We start from the raw sequence: 18,530 nt of genomic DNA on the forward strand, positions 1-18,530 counted from the left end.
GTGTCAGGTACCGGGACCTTGGTGAACAGGGAGACCACATCGAAGCTAACAAGGATATCGTCAGGGGACAGTACAACGTCTTTGACCATAGACACCAAATGAGCTGAGTTAAGTACTGCTGAGGAGGTCTTACCAGTGAAAGGTAGCAAGGTATCTGACAGAAAACGTGCTAGCTTATAGGTAGGGGAGTTGATCGAGGATGCGATGGGTCGTAGTGGAGTCCCTTTATGAATCTTGGGGAGACCATAGAATCTAGGGGGTCTTGCAGCAGAAGGTTTTAAGGACTGACGTTTAGTTGGTTCGATTAGGGAGGTCGAACTTGTGATGATCTTGTTGGTTTTTATAGTTAGGCTATTAGTAGGGTCATTTTTTTATTTTTTAGTAACTTCCATCGTTGAGTAGGTTCTGGATTTTGTTGTACGAATCTTTATCAATAATTACAGTAGCGTTGCCTTTGTCGGCTGAGAGGATGACTTCGCGAGTTCAGAGCGTTCATTTTTGCTGATGTTGCTAATGGGTTTCTTAGCATTCTTAAGAATAGTGGCTATATCAGCTCTCGCAACGTCTGCTTGGATGTGTCCTATGCCTTTAAGGGCCACATCGACCTGAGAGATGATATCATCTACAGGAATATGTTTCGGGGTGACAGCAAAATTTAGCCCTCTAGCCAGTACTGTTTTCAGATTGTCCGAAATCGGGGTGCTACTCTGATTAATGACGATTTTGTTCACGTCTAGTTTTGTTATATGTGGGACTGGGTTCTTCTTCGATAGGTGGTTGAATTTAGAAATCAGGTTAGCTTTGTATTTGACTGAAAGTGATTTGGCAGAAGGAGCAGTCATGTTGTCTACGTGGTTCCAATCAGAAGGTGACATTTTTTGTGTTAGCGTTAAATGAGCTTGTAGGAGAGTCCTGTCTAAAGTATCGAGTTCAAAACGGAGTAGTCTTATCCTCTCTGAGATTAAAGATAGGCTGGCCTTAAACGGAATCTGTTTAGAATTCGGTGAGGATACAGCAGCAGATGGATGTGAAAGCGATGGGTATTACCTTGTGGTCGTGGCATCTTTTGAGGAAGGTCAGCGTCTCGATGAGCTTTGACTTCTTGTCCCATTGTCTGTTGAAAGCTCTAACAGATAGGTGAAAGCCCTCCCCGTAGAGGTTATCAATTCTAGATTTGAAGCTTTCGTGACTGCAAGGATCCATACTCTTTGGTTCTATTCGGTAAAGTCACGTAGGTAAAAATAAAATAACAAAAAATCACGACGTTTCGGCCACGACACAAGTGGCCTTCATCAGGTGAAGGGACTGGACTGTCCAGAGGACAGCGTTGGAGTGAAGACAGCAAGCCCAGGTCACGTCCTTTAAGCTGTGTTGGAGGAAACAAAAAAACGCCTTGACAAAGGAATTAGCATAAAATGATGTACTGGACCGGCACGGTGGGGGGGGGGGGGTTACATAATGTTGGTGTGAAGGGAAATAAGCTGCTGTGAAAGTTTGGAATACCACTTCTTGAATAAATATACTGTACCATTGCAAAATTAGTGTAATGTTTGGTTTGATTTAGAACATCTTTCCAATGAGTGCTTAATTTGAAACCATCCTCTCAGTTGAAATTGTGTCTGTTTTTGTAAATCTGAATTGCCTCGTGGACAAATCTCTGATAAAAACCCGTGGGTTTGCAGAGAACCTTGGTATCGGATAAAACTATATCGTGATCACCCACAGCGTTGTAACAGTGAGTTGACTTGCCGATGACTGGTACCAGCGATGTCAAGATCGGCCTCTGTGGAGGAGGCTCGTGAAGGACGCTACTGGGCAGTTGGAGGTAGTCGCCCTCCAACAACAACGGTGGGCGGAGGAGCGACGCTCACAACAACGAGCGGAGCCCCGGGTGGCTAAAGCACAGCAGGTTGGCATAGTAGGGGGCACAGGTGGTGCATCAGCCAGTCATCTCAGTCAATCGACCCGTGGCACCTGGGTCTGCCCCGTGACCTCCTGCCAGCGGGCGTTCGACACTTCACGTGGCCTCAAGGTGCACATAGCCTGGCACAAGCGTCGTGGTGACGTCACTGCCACTTAGTGGCGAATGGCGGTTGTTGTTGTATCTACGTGTGTCTTTGTGTGTCTGTATGTCTGTGTGTATCAACGTGTGTCTGTGTGTATCTGTGTGTGTCTGGATCTACGTGTGTCTGTGTCTGTATCTACGTGTATCTGTGTCTGTGTGTATCTACGTGTGTCTTGTGTGTGTATCTACGCGTGTCTGTGTGTGTATCTACGTGTGTCTGTGTGTATCTACGTGTGTCTGTATGTGTATCTGTGTGTGTGTCTGTGTGTGTCTGTTTGTGTATCTGTGTGTATCTGCATGTGTCTGCGTGTGTGTGTGTGTGTCTGTGTGTGGGAAGCTGTAAGCCCCAGGCTACATTGGGCTCGCCTTCCCATTAACCGGAGGCGAGGAATGGTGGTCGTGGTTACTTATGCCCCCACCGAAGATGAATATCCGTGGAGGGATGCAGGCAAAGCCGATGAGTCAGATGCCTTCTATGACCTCCTGTCACAGGTGCTGGCTAAAGTGGCTCCTCGGGATAGAGTCATCTTGTTGGGTGACTTCAATGCTCGAGTTGGTCATGGTGCTGGCACCTCGTCTGGAGTGATTGGAGGGCATGGGCCAGATCAGCTCAATAACAACGGTAGGAGGCTGCTAGATTTTTGTGCAGCCCATGGGCTTGTAATTACCAACACGCTGTTCTGGCATCGGCGCATCCACACAACATCATGGATGCATGCCGGGTCCAAGCAAGAACATCTGCTGGACTACATAGTGACGGACCAGCGGATGCGAGCCCATGTCCTTGACACTAGGACCTACCGTGGAGCTGATCTGCCCTCTGACCATCGACTAGTCTACTGTAAGATGCGCCTGCCATTCTTCCACTCCAGTGGTGGGTGTACACCCAGGACCCCATTCCAACCTAAAGTGGCCTGGTCTCAGTTATCTGATGAAAGTTGCAAGCGAGAATTTCATCATCGCTTGCAGCTGGGATTGGCATCGTCCCCGACGACTCCTGATGTCGAGGGTAAATGGGCGAGGTTTAGGACTGTGACTCATGCAGCTTCAATGGCTGCTTTGGGTACGCGGTCCAAACCTCCCCAGAGACCCTGGCTGACAGAGGAGGTGTTCAGGATGGTTGAGAAAAAGCGACAGGCCCACTGTCATCGGCTACAGAATCCCACGTCAGAGAATGAGGAGGATTACCGCAGCCTTCGCTCGGAGGTTCGGAGAGCCGTGAGGCGATGCAAGGATGGGTGGTGGTCGCGGGTGGCTGAGGAGATGGAGTCTGCCTCAGTGGCCCGTGATCACAAATCTCTATTTAACACCATCAAAAAAGTAACCTGCAGCGCCACACCTATTACCATCATTAGGGGAAAAAACGGTGATCCAATCTCCGACCCCCAGGAACAGGTTTGTAAATTTGCTGAGCATTTCTGAGGTCCTGGGGGAGGGAAAATCCCTCAGCCAGGAAAACATCGTGGCACCAAGTGAGGATGACCCTGCTGAGGCTGCGGTGCCTCAAATATTGGAAGAAGTCACCCCCTGTGAGTGGCTGGCTGAGGTGCCATCTGTTGAGGGATTACTGAAGGCGATCCGGAGTCTGAGACCAGGAAAGGCAGCGAGCAGAGATGATCTCCCAAGCGAAATGCTGAGGGAGGGTGGTATTTGTGCACAGACTGCCCTATATGACATCATAACAACAGTCTGGACCACTGGACGGATTCCGCAGTATTGGAAGAATGCTCTGGTGGTCCCCCATTTTAAGAAGGGGGACCGCACAGACTGTAACAACTACAGGGGCATCTCACTCCTCAGTGTGTCGGGAAAGGTCCTGGCAAGGATTATTCAACATCGCCTTGCCAGGCATGCTGAGGAGAGGCTTGCGGAGCCCCAATGCGGTTTCAGGAAAGGGCGGTCCTGCACAGATGCCATATTTTCTGTCCGTCTCCTACAGCAGAGGTGTAGGGAATTCCAACAAGACCTACATCTCTGCTTTATTGACCTGGTCAAGGCCTATGATACCATCAGTAGGCCTGGGCTCTGGGTTGTTCTTCGTGCTTTTGGAGTACCTGACCCTTCTGCTCACGATCATTAAGGACCTTCATGATGGTGAGCGGGCCCGGGTAAAACTACGTGGCCGGGAGTCCAGAGCCATTCCATGTACACCTTGGGGTGCGACAGGGATGTCCTCTGGCTCCCACATGATTTAACATCTATTTTGACCACGTAGTTTGTAAAGCCTTCAATAGCTGTACCGGGGGAATCTCCATATGGTACAGACATAATGGGAGGCTGATCGATGCCTGGGTGCGGTCAAGGGATGGCTCCCTATTGCTCAACCACGTTATGTATGCTGATGATTTGGTAATTGTTGCTCATTCAAAGGAGGAGCTGCTGCTGAGACTGGAGCGTGCCACTAAGAGGTGGGGCCTTACCATCAGCCCCACCAAAACTAAGCACCTGCCTGGGTATTTTGTACCATCGGACACTCCACCCCCACAACTCCCAATCGGTTATGGGGCAGTTGTGGAGCGAGTGGAGAGTTTCCCATACCTGGGCAGTGTGCTTATGACCGGCTCCAGTTTAACAGCAGAGGTCTCACTCCGAATCAGGCGAGCGGCAATATCTTTTCATCGGTTGCGTAACGCTGTGTGGAAGCTACCTGGTCTGTCGCTCCGCACTAAGCTTCAGGTCTTCTCGGCCACGGTCATTCCCTCTCTTCTCTACGCTTGCGAAACGTGGACCCCCCTAATGGAACATCTTCGCCGGTTAGAAACATTTAGGCTGGCCTGCCTACGATCCATCCTGGGTTTAACCAGACTGGATTGTGTGAGGAGCTCACAAATCCTTGAAAGATCTGGGCAAGGTCCCATCGGTGAGCTCCTCCGGCGGGCAAGGCTGCGATGGCTGGGTCATGTAGCCCGCATGCCCAGCCACCGCATGCCGAAACAGCTTTTGTTCGGCCGGATTGAGGGGGCTAAACGGGCGCGGCACGGGCTAGAGAAGAGATGGAGTGATGTGGTACAGGAGGACGTGGAGCTGAGTGGACTTGCCGATGACTGGTACCAGCAGTGTCAAGATCGACCTCTGTGGAGGAGGCTCGTGAAGGATGCTACTGGGCAGTTGGAGGCAGTCGCCCTCCAACAACAACGGAGGGCGGAGGAGCGAAGCTCACAACAACGAGCGGAGCGCCGGGTGGCTAAAGCACAGCAGGTTGGCACAGTAGGGGGCACAGGTGGTGCATCAGCCAGTCATCTCAGTCAGTTGACCGGTGGCACCTGGGTCTGCTCCGTGACCTGCCAGCGGGCGTTCGACACTCCACGTGGCCTCAAGGTGCACATGTCCTGGCACAAGCGTCGTGGTGACGTCACCGCCACGTAGTGGTGAATAGCGGTTGTTGTTGTTGTGTATCTCGATGGGTCTCTGTATCTCTGGGTCTCTATGTATCTCTATGGGTCTCTATGTATCTCTATGGGTCTCTGTGTATCTCTACGAGTCTCTATGTATCTATATGGGTATCTACGTATCTCTATGGGTCTCTATGCATCTCTAAGGGTATCTATGTATCTCTATGGGTCTTTATGTATCTCTATGGGTCTCTATGTATCTCTATGGGTCTCTATGTATCTCTATGGGTCTCTATGTATCTCTATGGGACTCTATGTATCTCTATGGGTCTCTATGTATCTCTATGGGTCTCTATGTATCTCTGCGGGGTCTCTGTGTATCTCTATGGGTCTCTATGTATCTCTGTGGGTCTCTATGCATCTCTATGGGTCTATGTATCTCTATGGGTCTATGTATCTCTATGGGTCTCTATGTATCTCTACGGGGTCTCTGTGTATCTCTATGGGTTTCTATGTATCTCTATGGGTCTCTGTGTATCTCTATGGGTCTCTGTGTATCTCTATGGGTCTCTGTGCATCTCTATGGGTCTCTGTGTATCTCTATGGGTCTCTGTGCATCTCTATGGGTCTCTATGTATCTCTATGGGTCTGTGTATCTCTATGGGTCTCTGTGTATCTCTATGGGTCTCTGTGTATCTCTAATCCTTGAAAGATCTGGACAAGGTCCCATCGGTGAGCTCCTCCAGCGGGCAAGGCTGCGATGGCTGGGTCATGTAGCCCGCATGCCCAGCCACTGCATGCCGAAACAGCTTTTGTTCGGCCGGATTGAGGGGGCTAAACGGGCGCGGCACGGGCTAGAGAAGAGATGGAGTGATGTGGTACAGGAAGACGTGGAGCTGAGTGGACTTGCCGATGACTGGTATCAGCGGTGTCAAGATCGGCCTCTGTGGAGGAGGCTCGTGAAGGACGCTTCTGGGCAGTTGGAAGTAGTCGCCCTGCAACAACAACAGAGGGCGGAGGAGCGACGCTCACAACAACGAGCGGAGCACCGGGTGGCTACAGCACAGCAGGTTGGCACAGTAGGGGGCACAGGTGGTGCATCAGCCAGTCATCTCAGTCAGTCGACCCGTGGCACCTGGGTCTGCCCCGTGACCTGCCAGCGGGCGTTCGACACTTCACGTGGCCTCAGGGTGCACATAGCCTGGCACAAGCGTCGTGGTGACGTCACCGCCACTTAGTGGTGAATGGCGGTTGTTGTTGTTGTGTGTGTTTGTCTGTGTGTGTCTGTGTGTGCCTGTGTCTGTATCTACGTGTATCTACGTGTATCTGTGTGTGTCTGTGTGTGTCTGTGTGTGTTTGTGTGTATCTGTGTGTGTCTGTCTGTATCTACGTGTGTCTGTGTGTATCTGTGTGTGTCTGTGTGTATCTGTGTGTATCTACTTGTGTCTCTGTGTGTCTGTGTGTGTGTCTGTGTCTGTCTGTGTGTATTTGTGTCTGTGTGTATCTGTGTGTGTCTGTGTGTGTCTCTGTGTGTCTGTGTGTGTCTGTGTGTGTCTGTGTGTATCTGTGTGTCTGTTTGTATCTATGTGTGTCTGTATCTAGGTGTATCTGTGTGTCTGTGTGTGTCTGTGTGTGTCTGTGTGTATCTGTGTGTGTCTGTTTGTATCTGTATGTGTCTGTATCTAGGTGTGTCTGTGTGTGTCTGTGTGTATCTGTGTGTCTGTTTGTATCTGTATGTGTCTGTATCTAGGTGTGTCTGTGTGTTTCTGTGTGTATCTGTGTGTGTCTGTGTGTATCTGTGTGTGTCTGCGTGTGTCTACGTATGATCACGGGTCACGATATCGTTCGTAGATGCTGATGGCTGCGATGCTGACTAAGCTCTGGCCCCTGTTTGCTGTTCCAGGTCCACCTTTGCCTCCCCGAGCCCATGGTCCCAGATTCAACCCAGACCTCTTGGCTCCCACACGGCCTCGGCCCATCGCTGCCAGACTCCATTGCACACCTCGCTCCAATCCCACCGATTCTACCGATCCTATTAATCGCGGGGGGCCCGCCGATGTTGATCCCACCGATCATCTCGTCGATCCCGCCGATTCGATTGATCCCACCGATATTGACCTCATTGATCCCACCGATAATATCGATCTCGCCATCGATCCCATCGATCTGATCGAGCCCACCGATCTCTTTGATCCCGCCGATCCGATGGAGCTCATTGATTCCTGCGGCACCTTCGGCCCGGGGCTTCCTGGCGGTCACATCGATCCTATTGATGACCTCATTGATCCTTCCCATCCCATCACCTCCGGAGGTCCCCGCCGCGATCCCTTGGAGTGCCTCGATCCCGCCGGGCCAATTGGTTGCGAAGCCCCCGAGGAGCTGTCCCCGATGAGCCCCTTCGGTTTCATTGATCAGCCCTGCGGCGCCATTGATCCGCACGGGTCCGCCGATCGCATCGATCGCTCCCGTGCCCTTGATCCCGCCGATGAAACCGATGGCGCGAATTCCATCGATGAAACCGATCGTGAGCCCTCGCGTCTCCGGGGTCCCCCCGATCCGCTGGGCCCCCATAGTCCGGGTCCCCTGGCGGGGGCGTCCCCGGGTCCCCCCCTGAGGCCCCTGGGTCCCGAGGCGCCGAGAGCCGAGGCTCTGATCCCCGAGTGCGGGTCGGACGCGTGGAGGCAGTGGGTGGCCGAGACGCGGCGACGGAGACGCGGGGACCACGCGGAGACCACGCGGAGGCGGAGACGCGCGGACGGCACGGAGGAGGAGGAGGAGGAGAACGGTACGCGGGACGCACTGGGGAGACAAGGGGACACGGGGAGACACGCGGGGAGAGACACGGGGACATGGGATGACACGGGGAGAGACACGGGGAGAGACATGGGGAGAGACACGGGGAGAGGCACGGGGAGAGACACGGGGAGAGGCACGGGGAGACCCAGGGGGAGAGACAAGGAGACATGGGGAGACACGGGGAGACACAGGGGGAGAGACACGGGAAGACGTGGGGAGACACAGGGGGAGAGGCAAGGAGACACGGGGAGACACGGGGAAAGACACGGGAAGACGTGGGGAGACACGGGGAGAGACACGGGGAGACACGGGGAGAGACACGGGGAGACATGGGGAGACACGGAGAGACACGGTGACACGGGAAGACACGGGAAGACACGGGGAGACACAGGGGTAGAGACACGGGGAGACACAGGGGGAGAGACACAGTGACACGGGAAGACACGGGGAGACATGGCGGAGACATGGGGACACGTGTAGACACAATGGCGGAGAGACACGGGAAGACACGGGGAGACACATGGAGGCACACTGGGACGCACGGAGACGCGGGGAGATGCACACGGGGACACGCTGGGACACGCATCCGCCACAGTTGCCAGCGTCGTCCTTGGAGGCGGCTGCGCCGTGCTCCCGGTCACCGAGGCGTGGAACCACGGCGAGCGAAGACCGCCTCGTTGTTGCCTCGTCGCCTCGCGTTGCACACGGGCCGGCCTCCGCCTGTCTGGATGTTGACCACGTCCATCCCGCAACGGTGCCACAGAGGGACGGGACCACGTCGGGGTGTCGTCAGCCGCCGTCGTGTCTGAAGAAGCCGGCGCGGAGGTGCGTCGCTCCCGCCGCTCCATCCAAAGAAGTTGGAACCTCCACCCCCGGCCGTGTTTCTCTGCCGCCCGCTCCGTCTGGCGCCGATGTTGTGCTGCTGCTCGGCCGTCCAGGGTCAATGCCCGACGCTTTGCTCGCCGAACTCGGCCCCGCGTGTCGTCCGGGACTCCCATCGCGCCCGGGATCGCAGCGGCCGGCGACTTTTAAAACATCCACGTGACCGGCGTTGCTCGCCCCGTTTCGATCGCGCGGAGCGACGGTGCCACAGTCGGACCTCGCGGTGTCGGCGAAGTCGGGGCAGACTCTTGGGGGAGGGGCCTTTCAGCGGAGCCACGCAGACAACGGACCCAGGAGCGTAGCTCGCCCGGGGGCTGGCCGCTCGCGACGGTACAGCGGGGGGAGCTTAGCGGCTCGGGGGTGCGTCGAATGAAGGAGAAATTGCGGGACTGCTATCATGAAATTATTTGGGTCTTTCGGTAAGAGTCACGGATATTAGTTTGAGAGAAAATAACAACGGATGCAATTTTGATTGGAAGCTTTGGTGGCTGCAGGGATTCATATTCGTGGTTCTTCCGGTAAAGTCACCGCGTAGAAGGGAAACACTAAAATAATGAAAATTATAAAACAATACAATTATCACGACGTTTCGACTGCCAACACAAGCAATCATCATCAGGTGTGAAAACCACTTTTTCCTTGCTGAATAAAAACAAATAAAATATTTAAAAATACTTTTTTTTTTAAAACAACACGCTTTAATGAAATGTACCGTCCGAGCTGCTTTTTCCCCCTGCCCCCCTTCCCCCATCGCCACTCCCCTCCTTCCACATCCCCCGCCCCTCGGTGAGGCTCCCCGAGACTTGCCGTAACGTAAGGGGACCGTGGTGTTTTACAGGCAACGTGAGTTGAGCGTGGACACTTAAGAGCCTTAAAAAAAGTTTGTTTTAAAATATTTTTTTTTTAATTTTCAATGATATAATATAGTATTGTCATCAGTATGACATAGCTATAACAAGTTTGCAGTCGATACCACATTGGGAATACGGCTGAATTTGAGTTACAAGATTTCAGGGTGCGACAACAGACCGAGTGAGCTAAATAAAAGCGTGTAAAATGTTTTTAAAAATATATGTTTTGGATTTTTTTTGTTAATGATAGAATACAGTCTTGTCATCGTGATGACACACACACAGGTATTTCAAGTTTGCAGTCGATACCACCATTGGGACGTGGGTACAAACATTGAGTTAGAAGATTTCTTTTTTTTAGGATACAACAGACGGGAGTGAGTTTTAAATAAAAAAATAAACGCGCGTAAACCCCAACCCCCCCCATGGCGTTTCGATCACAAGGCAAGCGGCGAATCTCCATCAGGAGGGAAAACGAGTCGGCTTTGCTGGTGATGTTTACTCGAGAGAGAGATTAACGCGTTCATGTGAGATCGCAGAGCCCCGCTGCCTTGCCGGCAACGCAAGGCGGCTGTTAGTGTGAGAAGTTTAACCTGTCCGTGTACGTAGCTAATTTTGCACGTTAACATCAGTACAGCACTTAGTGTGTAGTGTATAGTGTAGTGTATAGTAGTGTAGTGTATAGTGTAGTATACTAGTACAGCACCTGTGTGTAGTGTAGTGTACTAGTACAGCACTAGTGTAGTGTATAGTGTAGTGTACTAGTACAGCACTAGTGTATAGTATAGTGTAGTGTATAGTGTCGTGTATAGTGTAGTATACTAGTACAACACTAGTGTGTAGTGTATAATGTAGTATACTAGTACTGCACTAGTGTATAATGTAGTGTATAGTGTAGTGTATAGTGTAGTATACTAGTACAGCACTAGTGTGTAGTGTACTAGTACAGCACTAGTGTAGTGTATAGTGTACTAGTACAGCACTAGTGTATAGTATAGTGTATAGTGTAGTGTATAGTGTAGTATATTAGTACAGCACTAGCGTAGTGTATAGTGTAGTATACTAGTACAGCACTAGTGTGTAGTGTATAGTGTAGTATACTAGTAGAGCACTAGTGTATAATGTAGTGTATAACGTCGTGTATAGTGTAGTATACTAGTACAGCATTAGTGTATAGTGTAGTATACTAGTACAGCACTAGTGTGTAGTGTAGTGTACTAGTACAGCACCAGTGTAGTGTATAGTGTAGTGTGCTAGTACAGCACTAGTGTATAGTGTAGTGTATAGTGTAGTGTACTAGTACAGCACTAGTGTATAGTGTAGTGTATAGTGTAGTATACTAGTACAGCACTAGTGTGTAGTGTTGTGTATATATAGTGTAGTGTATAGTGTAGTGTACTAGTACAGCACTAGTGTATAGTATAGTGTACTAGTACAGCACTAGTGTATAGTATAGTGTACTAGAACAGCACTAGTGTATAGTGAAGTGTATAGTGTAGTGTATAGTGTAGTGTATAATAGTGTATATATAGTGTAGTGTTTAGTGTAGTATACTAGTACAGCACTAGTGTGTAGTGTAGTGTATATATAGTGTAGTGTATAGTGTAGTGTATATTGTAGTGTACTAGTACAGCACACCGGTTGCGAGTTTGAGAGCCAAGCCACAACATTCACAATCTGAGTACGACGTTCCGCCAGTGATTACAACTCGTATTCTTTCTTCCGCTAAAGCCACGGAGACAGAAACAAATTAATTCCTGAAGACGACCGCTTTGCGTGGCGATCGAAACGTCGATATCGCTCGTTAATTTTTTTCCATCTACGTGACTTTTACCGAAATACCCAAAGAATATGAATTCCCGTAGTTACGAAAGCTTCAAGCCGCGCTATTATCAGCCCGAATCTCTGTGGAGCTCACCGGCTTAGATGGTGCGGGGGGTGGGGGGTGGATTTTAGTTTTTCTACCTGCACCGATTCGCTCCTCACCCGGTGCGACGCGGAGTACCGGCAACTTCGTCGAACCCAACAACAACAACAACAAACCTATCGCTGGACGAGGCAGGTGCCTGGGCGGATGCACGATCGGCAACGGGGCGCCATGCCCACCGTCAGAAGTGGGGGTCGCCCGTACCGGAACCGCAAACCCGCTCCGCGGTCAGCTCGGCCGGGCCGAGCTGCACGCGGAGCTCCGGTCCGCGTGCAGCGGACCGGAGCTCCGCTGCACGCGGAGCTCCGGTCCGCGTGTAGCGGACCGGAGCTCCGCTGCACGCGGAGCTCCGGTCCGCGTGTAGCGGACCGGAGCTCCGCTGCACGCGGAGCTCCGGTCCGCGTGCGTGCGTGCGTGCGGGGCGACTCTCCTCGGGACGGACGCGGCAAAGGGAGTGAAAAACCCAGGGAGGAAATCGTCCCTCTTCGGCGCAGGGACCCCCGTGAATCGTTTCGCCCGGAAGGTCGCCCGCCGTCCCGTCGAGAAACGGAGAGGCAGTGACTCCCGCCCCCCCCCCCCCGCCCCCCCCGCCCCCCCGAGTCATTTGTGGCCACCAGCTCCGACCGTTCCGGCTACGTCCGTGCCATCCGCAGCCGAGGAAATCGCTCCGAGGATGGTCGTGACCTGCTCCTCCGTCAAAGGAAGGTCCGGTACAACCGGACGGTACAACCGGACCTTCCTTTGATGCGGGCGCACATTTCTTTGAAGGAGTCTCTTCCAGAGCTCTCCCCCGGCCCTTTCGTCACGCGCAGCGTGAAATGCTTCACCCCCCTCCCCCTTCCCCCCCCCCGGCACGTGATGTCGTCTGCCCACGCTATAGTCACAGCACGGGTTGACCGGAGCGTAGACCCCCTCCGACAAGCAACAACTACAGGCCAATCTTCAGTTTCGGCGTTTCACGTCGAAAACGGTCGTGGGTATGGCACGGCTCGTCAGCTCGTGGCCTGTCTAGAGCCAGACAGACTCGCTGAAATACCGGCACTGCTGAAGGGGTGTCACCTCAGGACGCGCTCATGGCAGCTGGCCGTGGTGAAGTCCTGCGCTTCCCTGCTTACTGGAACCGTCTGCTGCGTTTGACAGCCCCCTTGGAACCGCAAATGGTACACAAAGGCACCGTGCTTGCGTGTCGGAGGATGAGGAAGAGGAGGGTACGGGGACGCGTTGGGAACACACGCGGGGAGGGGAGGGTGAGACACGGGGAGACACGGCGGGGTGAGACACGGGGAGGGAGGGTGAGACACGGGGAGACACGCGGGGAGACACACGGTGAGACTCGGGGAGGGAGGGTGACACGGGGAGACACGCGGGGAGACACACGGTGAGACACGGGGAGGGAGGGTGACACGGGGAGACACGCGGGGAGACACACAGTGAGACACGGGGAGGGAGGGTGACACGGGGAGACACGCGGGGAGACGCATGGGGATAGAGGGTGGCAGACACAGGGAGACACGGGGAGAGACACGGGGAGTCACACGGGGACACGGGTAGTCACAGGGAGACACGGGTAGTCACGGGGAGACACGGGGAGACACACGGGGACACGGGGAGACACACGGCGAGACACACATGAAGACACGGGGAGACACACGGGGACACATGGGGATAGAGGGTGGCAGACACGGGGAGACGCACAGGGAGACACGAGGCTACGACACGGGCACACAAAGACAGTGGGACGGCATGGGGACACAGGTTGAGACAAGGGGAGACAGCACCACGTGCACACGGACACACGAACTCCAACTCCGCACAACCACTACATCACTTCCTTGTGCTCCGTCTGCCTCCACGTCCATCGCAGCTGCGTCTCCGTTGTCCTCCTGCTCCCAGAATCTCTTCTCTGTGCTTCCTCGCGAATTCCTCTTCTCTGTCCACTCTCATCCCCCCCCTCCCCCCCCCCCCCCGTGTCTCCTCATTCTCCTGTCTCTCTCCCGTGTCTCTCCCGCGTAGCGGTGGGTGCAGACCGTGTCTCATTGTCTCACGTGTCTCTCGTCTCTCCCGTGTCTCTCCCGTGTCTATCCCGCGTAGCGGTGCGTGCAGACCGTGTCTCCTCATTGTCTCCCGTGTCTCTCCCGTGTCTCTCCCGCGTAGCGGTGTGTGCAGACCGTGTCTCATTGTCTCCCGTGTCTCTCCCGTGTCTCTACCGCGTAGTGGTGTGTGCAGACCGTGTCTCATTGTCTCACGTGTCTCTCGTCTCTCCCGTGTCTCTCCCGCGTAGCGGTGTGTGCAGACCGTGTCTCATTGTCTCCCGTGTCTCTCCCGTGTGTCTCCCGTGTCTCTCCCGCATAGCGGTGTGTGCAGACCGTGTCTCATTGTCTCCCGTGTCTCTCCTGCCTAGCGGTGTGTGCAGACCGTGTCTCGGCGTGTCTCCTCATTGTCTCCCGTGTCTCTCCCGTGTGTCTCCCGTGTCTCTCCCGCGTAGCGGTGTGTGCAGACCGTGTCTCATTGTCTCACGTGTCTCTCTCCCGTGTCTCTCCCGCGTAGCGGTGTGTGCAGACCGTGTCTCATTGTCTCCCGTGTCTCTCCTGCCTAGCGGTGTGTGCAGACCGTGTCTCGGCGTGTCTCCTCATTGTCTCCCGTGTCTCTCCCGTGTCTCTCCTGCGTAGCGGTGTGTGCAGACCGTGTCTCATTGTCTCACGTGTCTCTCTCCCGTGTCTCTCCCGCGTAGCGGTGTGTGCAGACCGTGTCTCCTCATTGTCTCCCGTGTCTCTCCCGTGTCTCTCCCGCGTAGCGGTGTGTGCAGACCGTGTCTCATTGTCTCACGTGTCTCTCCCGTGTGTCTCCCGTGTCTCTCCCGCGTAGCGGTGTGTGCAGACCGTGTCTCATTGTCTCACGTGTCTCTCCTGCCTAGCGGTGTGTGCAGACCGTGTCTCGGCGTGTCTCCTCATTGTCTCCCGTGTCTCTCCCGTGTGTCTCCCGTGTGTCTCCCGCGTAGCGGTGTGTGCAGACCGTGTCTCCGCGTGTCTGTCCAAGGAGCTCTGCTTCGGCCTCTGCCGCTTCCTGCGGGAGGCCAGGAGGCCGAGTGGCCGCGAGTACTCGGCAGACGGCCTCTACTACCTGTGTGTGTGCATACACAAGGTGCGTGTACACAGACAACCACTCCCCCGTCATGCTGCCTGTGTGTGTGTGCATACACAAGGTGCGTGTACACACACACAGACAACCACTCCCCCGTCATGCTGCCTGTGTGTGTGTGTGCATACACAAGGTGCGTGTACACTCACACACAGACAACCACTCCCCCGTCATGCTGCCTGTGTGTGTGCATACACAAGGTGCGTGTACACACACACACAGACAACCACTCCCCCGTCATGCTGCCTGTGTGTGTGTGCATACACAAGGTACGTGTACACTCACACACACAGACAACCACTCCCCCGTCATACTGCCTGTGTGTGTGCATACACAAGGTGCGTGTACACAGACACAGACAACCACTCCCCCGTCATACTGCCTGTGTGTGTGCATACACAAGGTGCGTGTACACACACACAGACAACCACTCCGTTATGCTGCCTGTGTGTGCGTGTACACAAGGTGCGTGTACACACACACACAGACACACACAGATACACACAGTGACACAGACAGATACACACACAGTGACACACACAGAGACACACACAGATACACACACAGTGACACACACAGAGACACACACACAGACACACACAGAGACTTACACAGTGACACACATTGACACACACAGATACAACTACAACAACAACCGCCATTCGCCACTAAGTGGCGGTGACGTCACCACGACGCTTGTACCAGGCTATGTGCACCCTGAGGCCACGTGAAGTGTCGAACGCCCGCTGGCAGGAGGTCACGGGGCAGACCCAGGTGCCACGGGTCGACTGACTGAGATGACTGGCTGATGCACCACCTGTGCCCCCTACTGTGCCAACCTGCTGTGCTTTAGCCACCCGGCGCTCCGCTCGTTGTTCTGAGCGTCGCTCCTCCGCCCTCCGTTGTTGTTGGAGGGCGACTGTCTCCAACTGCCCAGTAGCATCCTTCACGAGCCTCCTCCACAGAGGCCGATCTTGACACCGCTGGTACCAGTCATCGGCAAGTCCACTCAGCTCCACGTCCTCCTGTACCACATCACTCCATCTCTTCTCTAGCCCGTGCCGCGCCCGCTTAGCCCCCTCAATCCGGCCAAACAAAAGCTGTTTCGGCATGCGGTGGCTAGGCATGTGGGCTACATGACCCAGCCATCGCAGCCTTGCCTGCTGGAGGAGCTCACCGATGGGACCCTGCCCAGATCTTTCAAGGATTTGTGAGCTCCTCACACAATCCAGTCTGGTTAAACCCAGGATGGATGGTAGGCAGGCCAGCCTAAATGTTTCCAACCGGCGAAGATGTTCCATTAGGGGGGTCCACGTTTCGCAAGCGTAGAGAAGGGAGGGAATGACCGTGGCCGAGAAGACCTGAAGCTTAGTGCGGAGTGACAGACCAGGTAGCTTCCACACAGCGTTACGCAACCGATGAAAAGATATTGCCGCTCGACTGATTCGGAGTGAGACCTCTGCTGTTAAACTGGAGCCAGTCATAAGCACACTGCCCAGGTATGGGAAACTCTCCACTCTCTCCACAACTGCCCCATCACTGATTGGGAGTTGTGGGGGTGGAGTGTCCGATGGTACAAAATACCCAGGCAGGTGCTTAGTTTTGGTGGGGCTGATGGTAAGGCCCCACCTCTTAGTGGCACGCTCCAGTCTCAGCAGCAGCATCTCCAACTCCTCCTCTGACTGAGCAGCTATTACCAAATCATCAGCATACATAACGTGGTTGAGCAATAGGGAGCCATCCCTTGACCGCACCCGGGCATCGATTAGCCTCCCATTATATCTGTACCATATGGAGATTCCCCCGGTACAGCTATTGAAGGCTTCACGAACTACGTGGTCAAAATAGATGTTAAATAATGTGGGAGCCAGAGGACATCCCTGTCGCACCCCAAGGTGTACAGGGAATGGCTCTGACTCCCGGCCACGTAGTTTTACCCGGGCCCGCTCACCATCATGAAGGTCCTTAATGATCGTGAGCAGAGGGTCAGGTACTCCAAAAACACGAAGAACGACCCAGAGCCCAGGCCTACTGATGGTATCATAGGCCTTGACCAGGTCAATAAAGCAGAGATGTAGGTCTTGTTGGAATTCCCTACACCTCTGCTGTAGCAGACGGACAGAAAATATGGCATCTGTGCAGGACCGCCCTTTCCTGAAACCGCATTGGGGCTCCGCAAGCCTCTCCTCAGCGTGCCTGGCAAGGCGATGCTGAATAATCCTTGCCAGGACCTTTCCCGGCACACTGAGGAGTGAGATGCCCCTGTAGTTGTTACAGTCTGTGCGGTCCCCCTTCTTAAAAAAGGGGGACCACCAGGGCATCCTTCCAATCCTGCGGAACCCGTCCAGTGGTCCAGACTGTTGTTATGATGTCATATAGGGCAGTCTGTGCACAAACGCCACCTTCCCTCAGCATTTCGCTTGGGAGATCATCTCTGCCCGCTGCCTTTCCTGGTCTCAGACTCCGGATCGCCTTCAATACTTCCTCAGCAGATGGCACCTCAGCCAGCCACTCACAGGGGGTGACTTCTTCCAATATTTGAGGCACCGCAGCCTCAGCAGGGTCATCCTCACTTTGTGCCACGATGTTTTCCTGGCTGAGGGATTTTCCCTCCCCCAGGACCTCACAGAAATGCTCAGCAAATCTGCGAACCTGTTCCTGGGGGTCGGAGATTGGATCACCGTTTTTTCCCCTAATGATGGTAATACGTGTGGCGCTGCAGGTTACTTTTTGATGTAGTTTAATAGAGATTTGTGATCACGGGCCACTGAGGCAGACTCCATCTCCTCAGCAACCCGCGACCACCACCCATCCTTGCAGCGCCTCACGGCTCTCCGAACCTCCGAGCGAAGGCTGCGGTAAGCCTCCTCATTCTCTGACGTGGGATTCTGTAGCCGATGACAGTGGGCCTGTCGCTTTTTCTCAACCATCCTGAACACCTCCTCTGTCAGCCAGGGTCTCTGGGGAGGTCTGGACCGCGTACCCAAAGCAGCTATTGCAGCTGCATGAGTCACAGTCCTAAACCTCGCCCATTTACCCTCGACATCAGGAGGAGTCGGGGACGATGCCAACCCCAGCCGCAAGCGATGATGAAATTCTCGCTTGCAACTTTCATCAGATAACTGAGACCAGGCCACTTTATGTTGGAATGGGGTCCTGGGTGTACACCCACCACCGGAGTGGAAGAATGGCAGGCGCATCTTACAGATGACTAGTCGATGGTCAGAGGGCAGATCAGCTCCACGGTAGGTCCTGGTGTCAAGGACATGGGCTCGCATTCGCTGGTCCGTCACTATGCAGTCCAGCAGATGTTCTTGCTTGGACCCGGCAAGCATCCATGATGTTGTGTGGATGCGCCGATGCTGGAACAGCGTGTTGGTAATTACAAGCCCATGGGCTGCACAAAAATCTAGCAGCCTCCTACCGTTGTTATTGAGCTGATCTGGCCCATGCCCTCCAATCACTCCAGACCAGGTGCCAGTATCATGACCAACTCGGGCATTGAAGTCACCCAACATGATGACTCTATCCCGAGGGGC

The 18,530-nt window shown here is 53.9% G+C and overlaps 1 protein-coding gene across 8 annotated transcripts in view; it reads left to right on the forward strand.

Annotated features, from left to right (window-relative positions):
• LOC116956577 (uncharacterized) overlaps nt 1-18,530 on the forward strand; it is a 153,412-nt gene that overhangs the window by 119,627 nt on the left and 15,255 nt on the right. For 6 of the 8 annotated variants that reach the window (XM_076054384.1, XM_076054386.1, XM_076054385.1 and 3 more), the window contains 2 exons: nt 7,301-8,182; nt 14,852-14,994. In XM_076054384.1, the coding sequence (XP_075910499.1) occupies nt 7,301-8,182; nt 14,852-14,994 (1,025 nt within the window). Of the gene's footprint in view, nt 1-7,300; nt 8,183-8,956; nt 12,110-14,007; nt 14,830-14,851; nt 14,995-18,530 lie in introns of those variants that run through there. The other 2 variants (XM_076054387.1, XM_076054388.1) reach the window with 2 other exon arrangements.

The sequence above is a fragment of the Petromyzon marinus genome, chromosome 66 (genome assembly GCF_048934315.1).
Source record: "Petromyzon marinus isolate PM22_M1 ecotype Great Lakes invasive population chromosome 66, UKy_Petmar_22M1.pri1.0, whole genome shotgun sequence".
Lineage (NCBI taxonomy): Eukaryota > Metazoa > Chordata > Hyperoartia > Petromyzontiformes > Petromyzontidae > Petromyzon > Petromyzon marinus.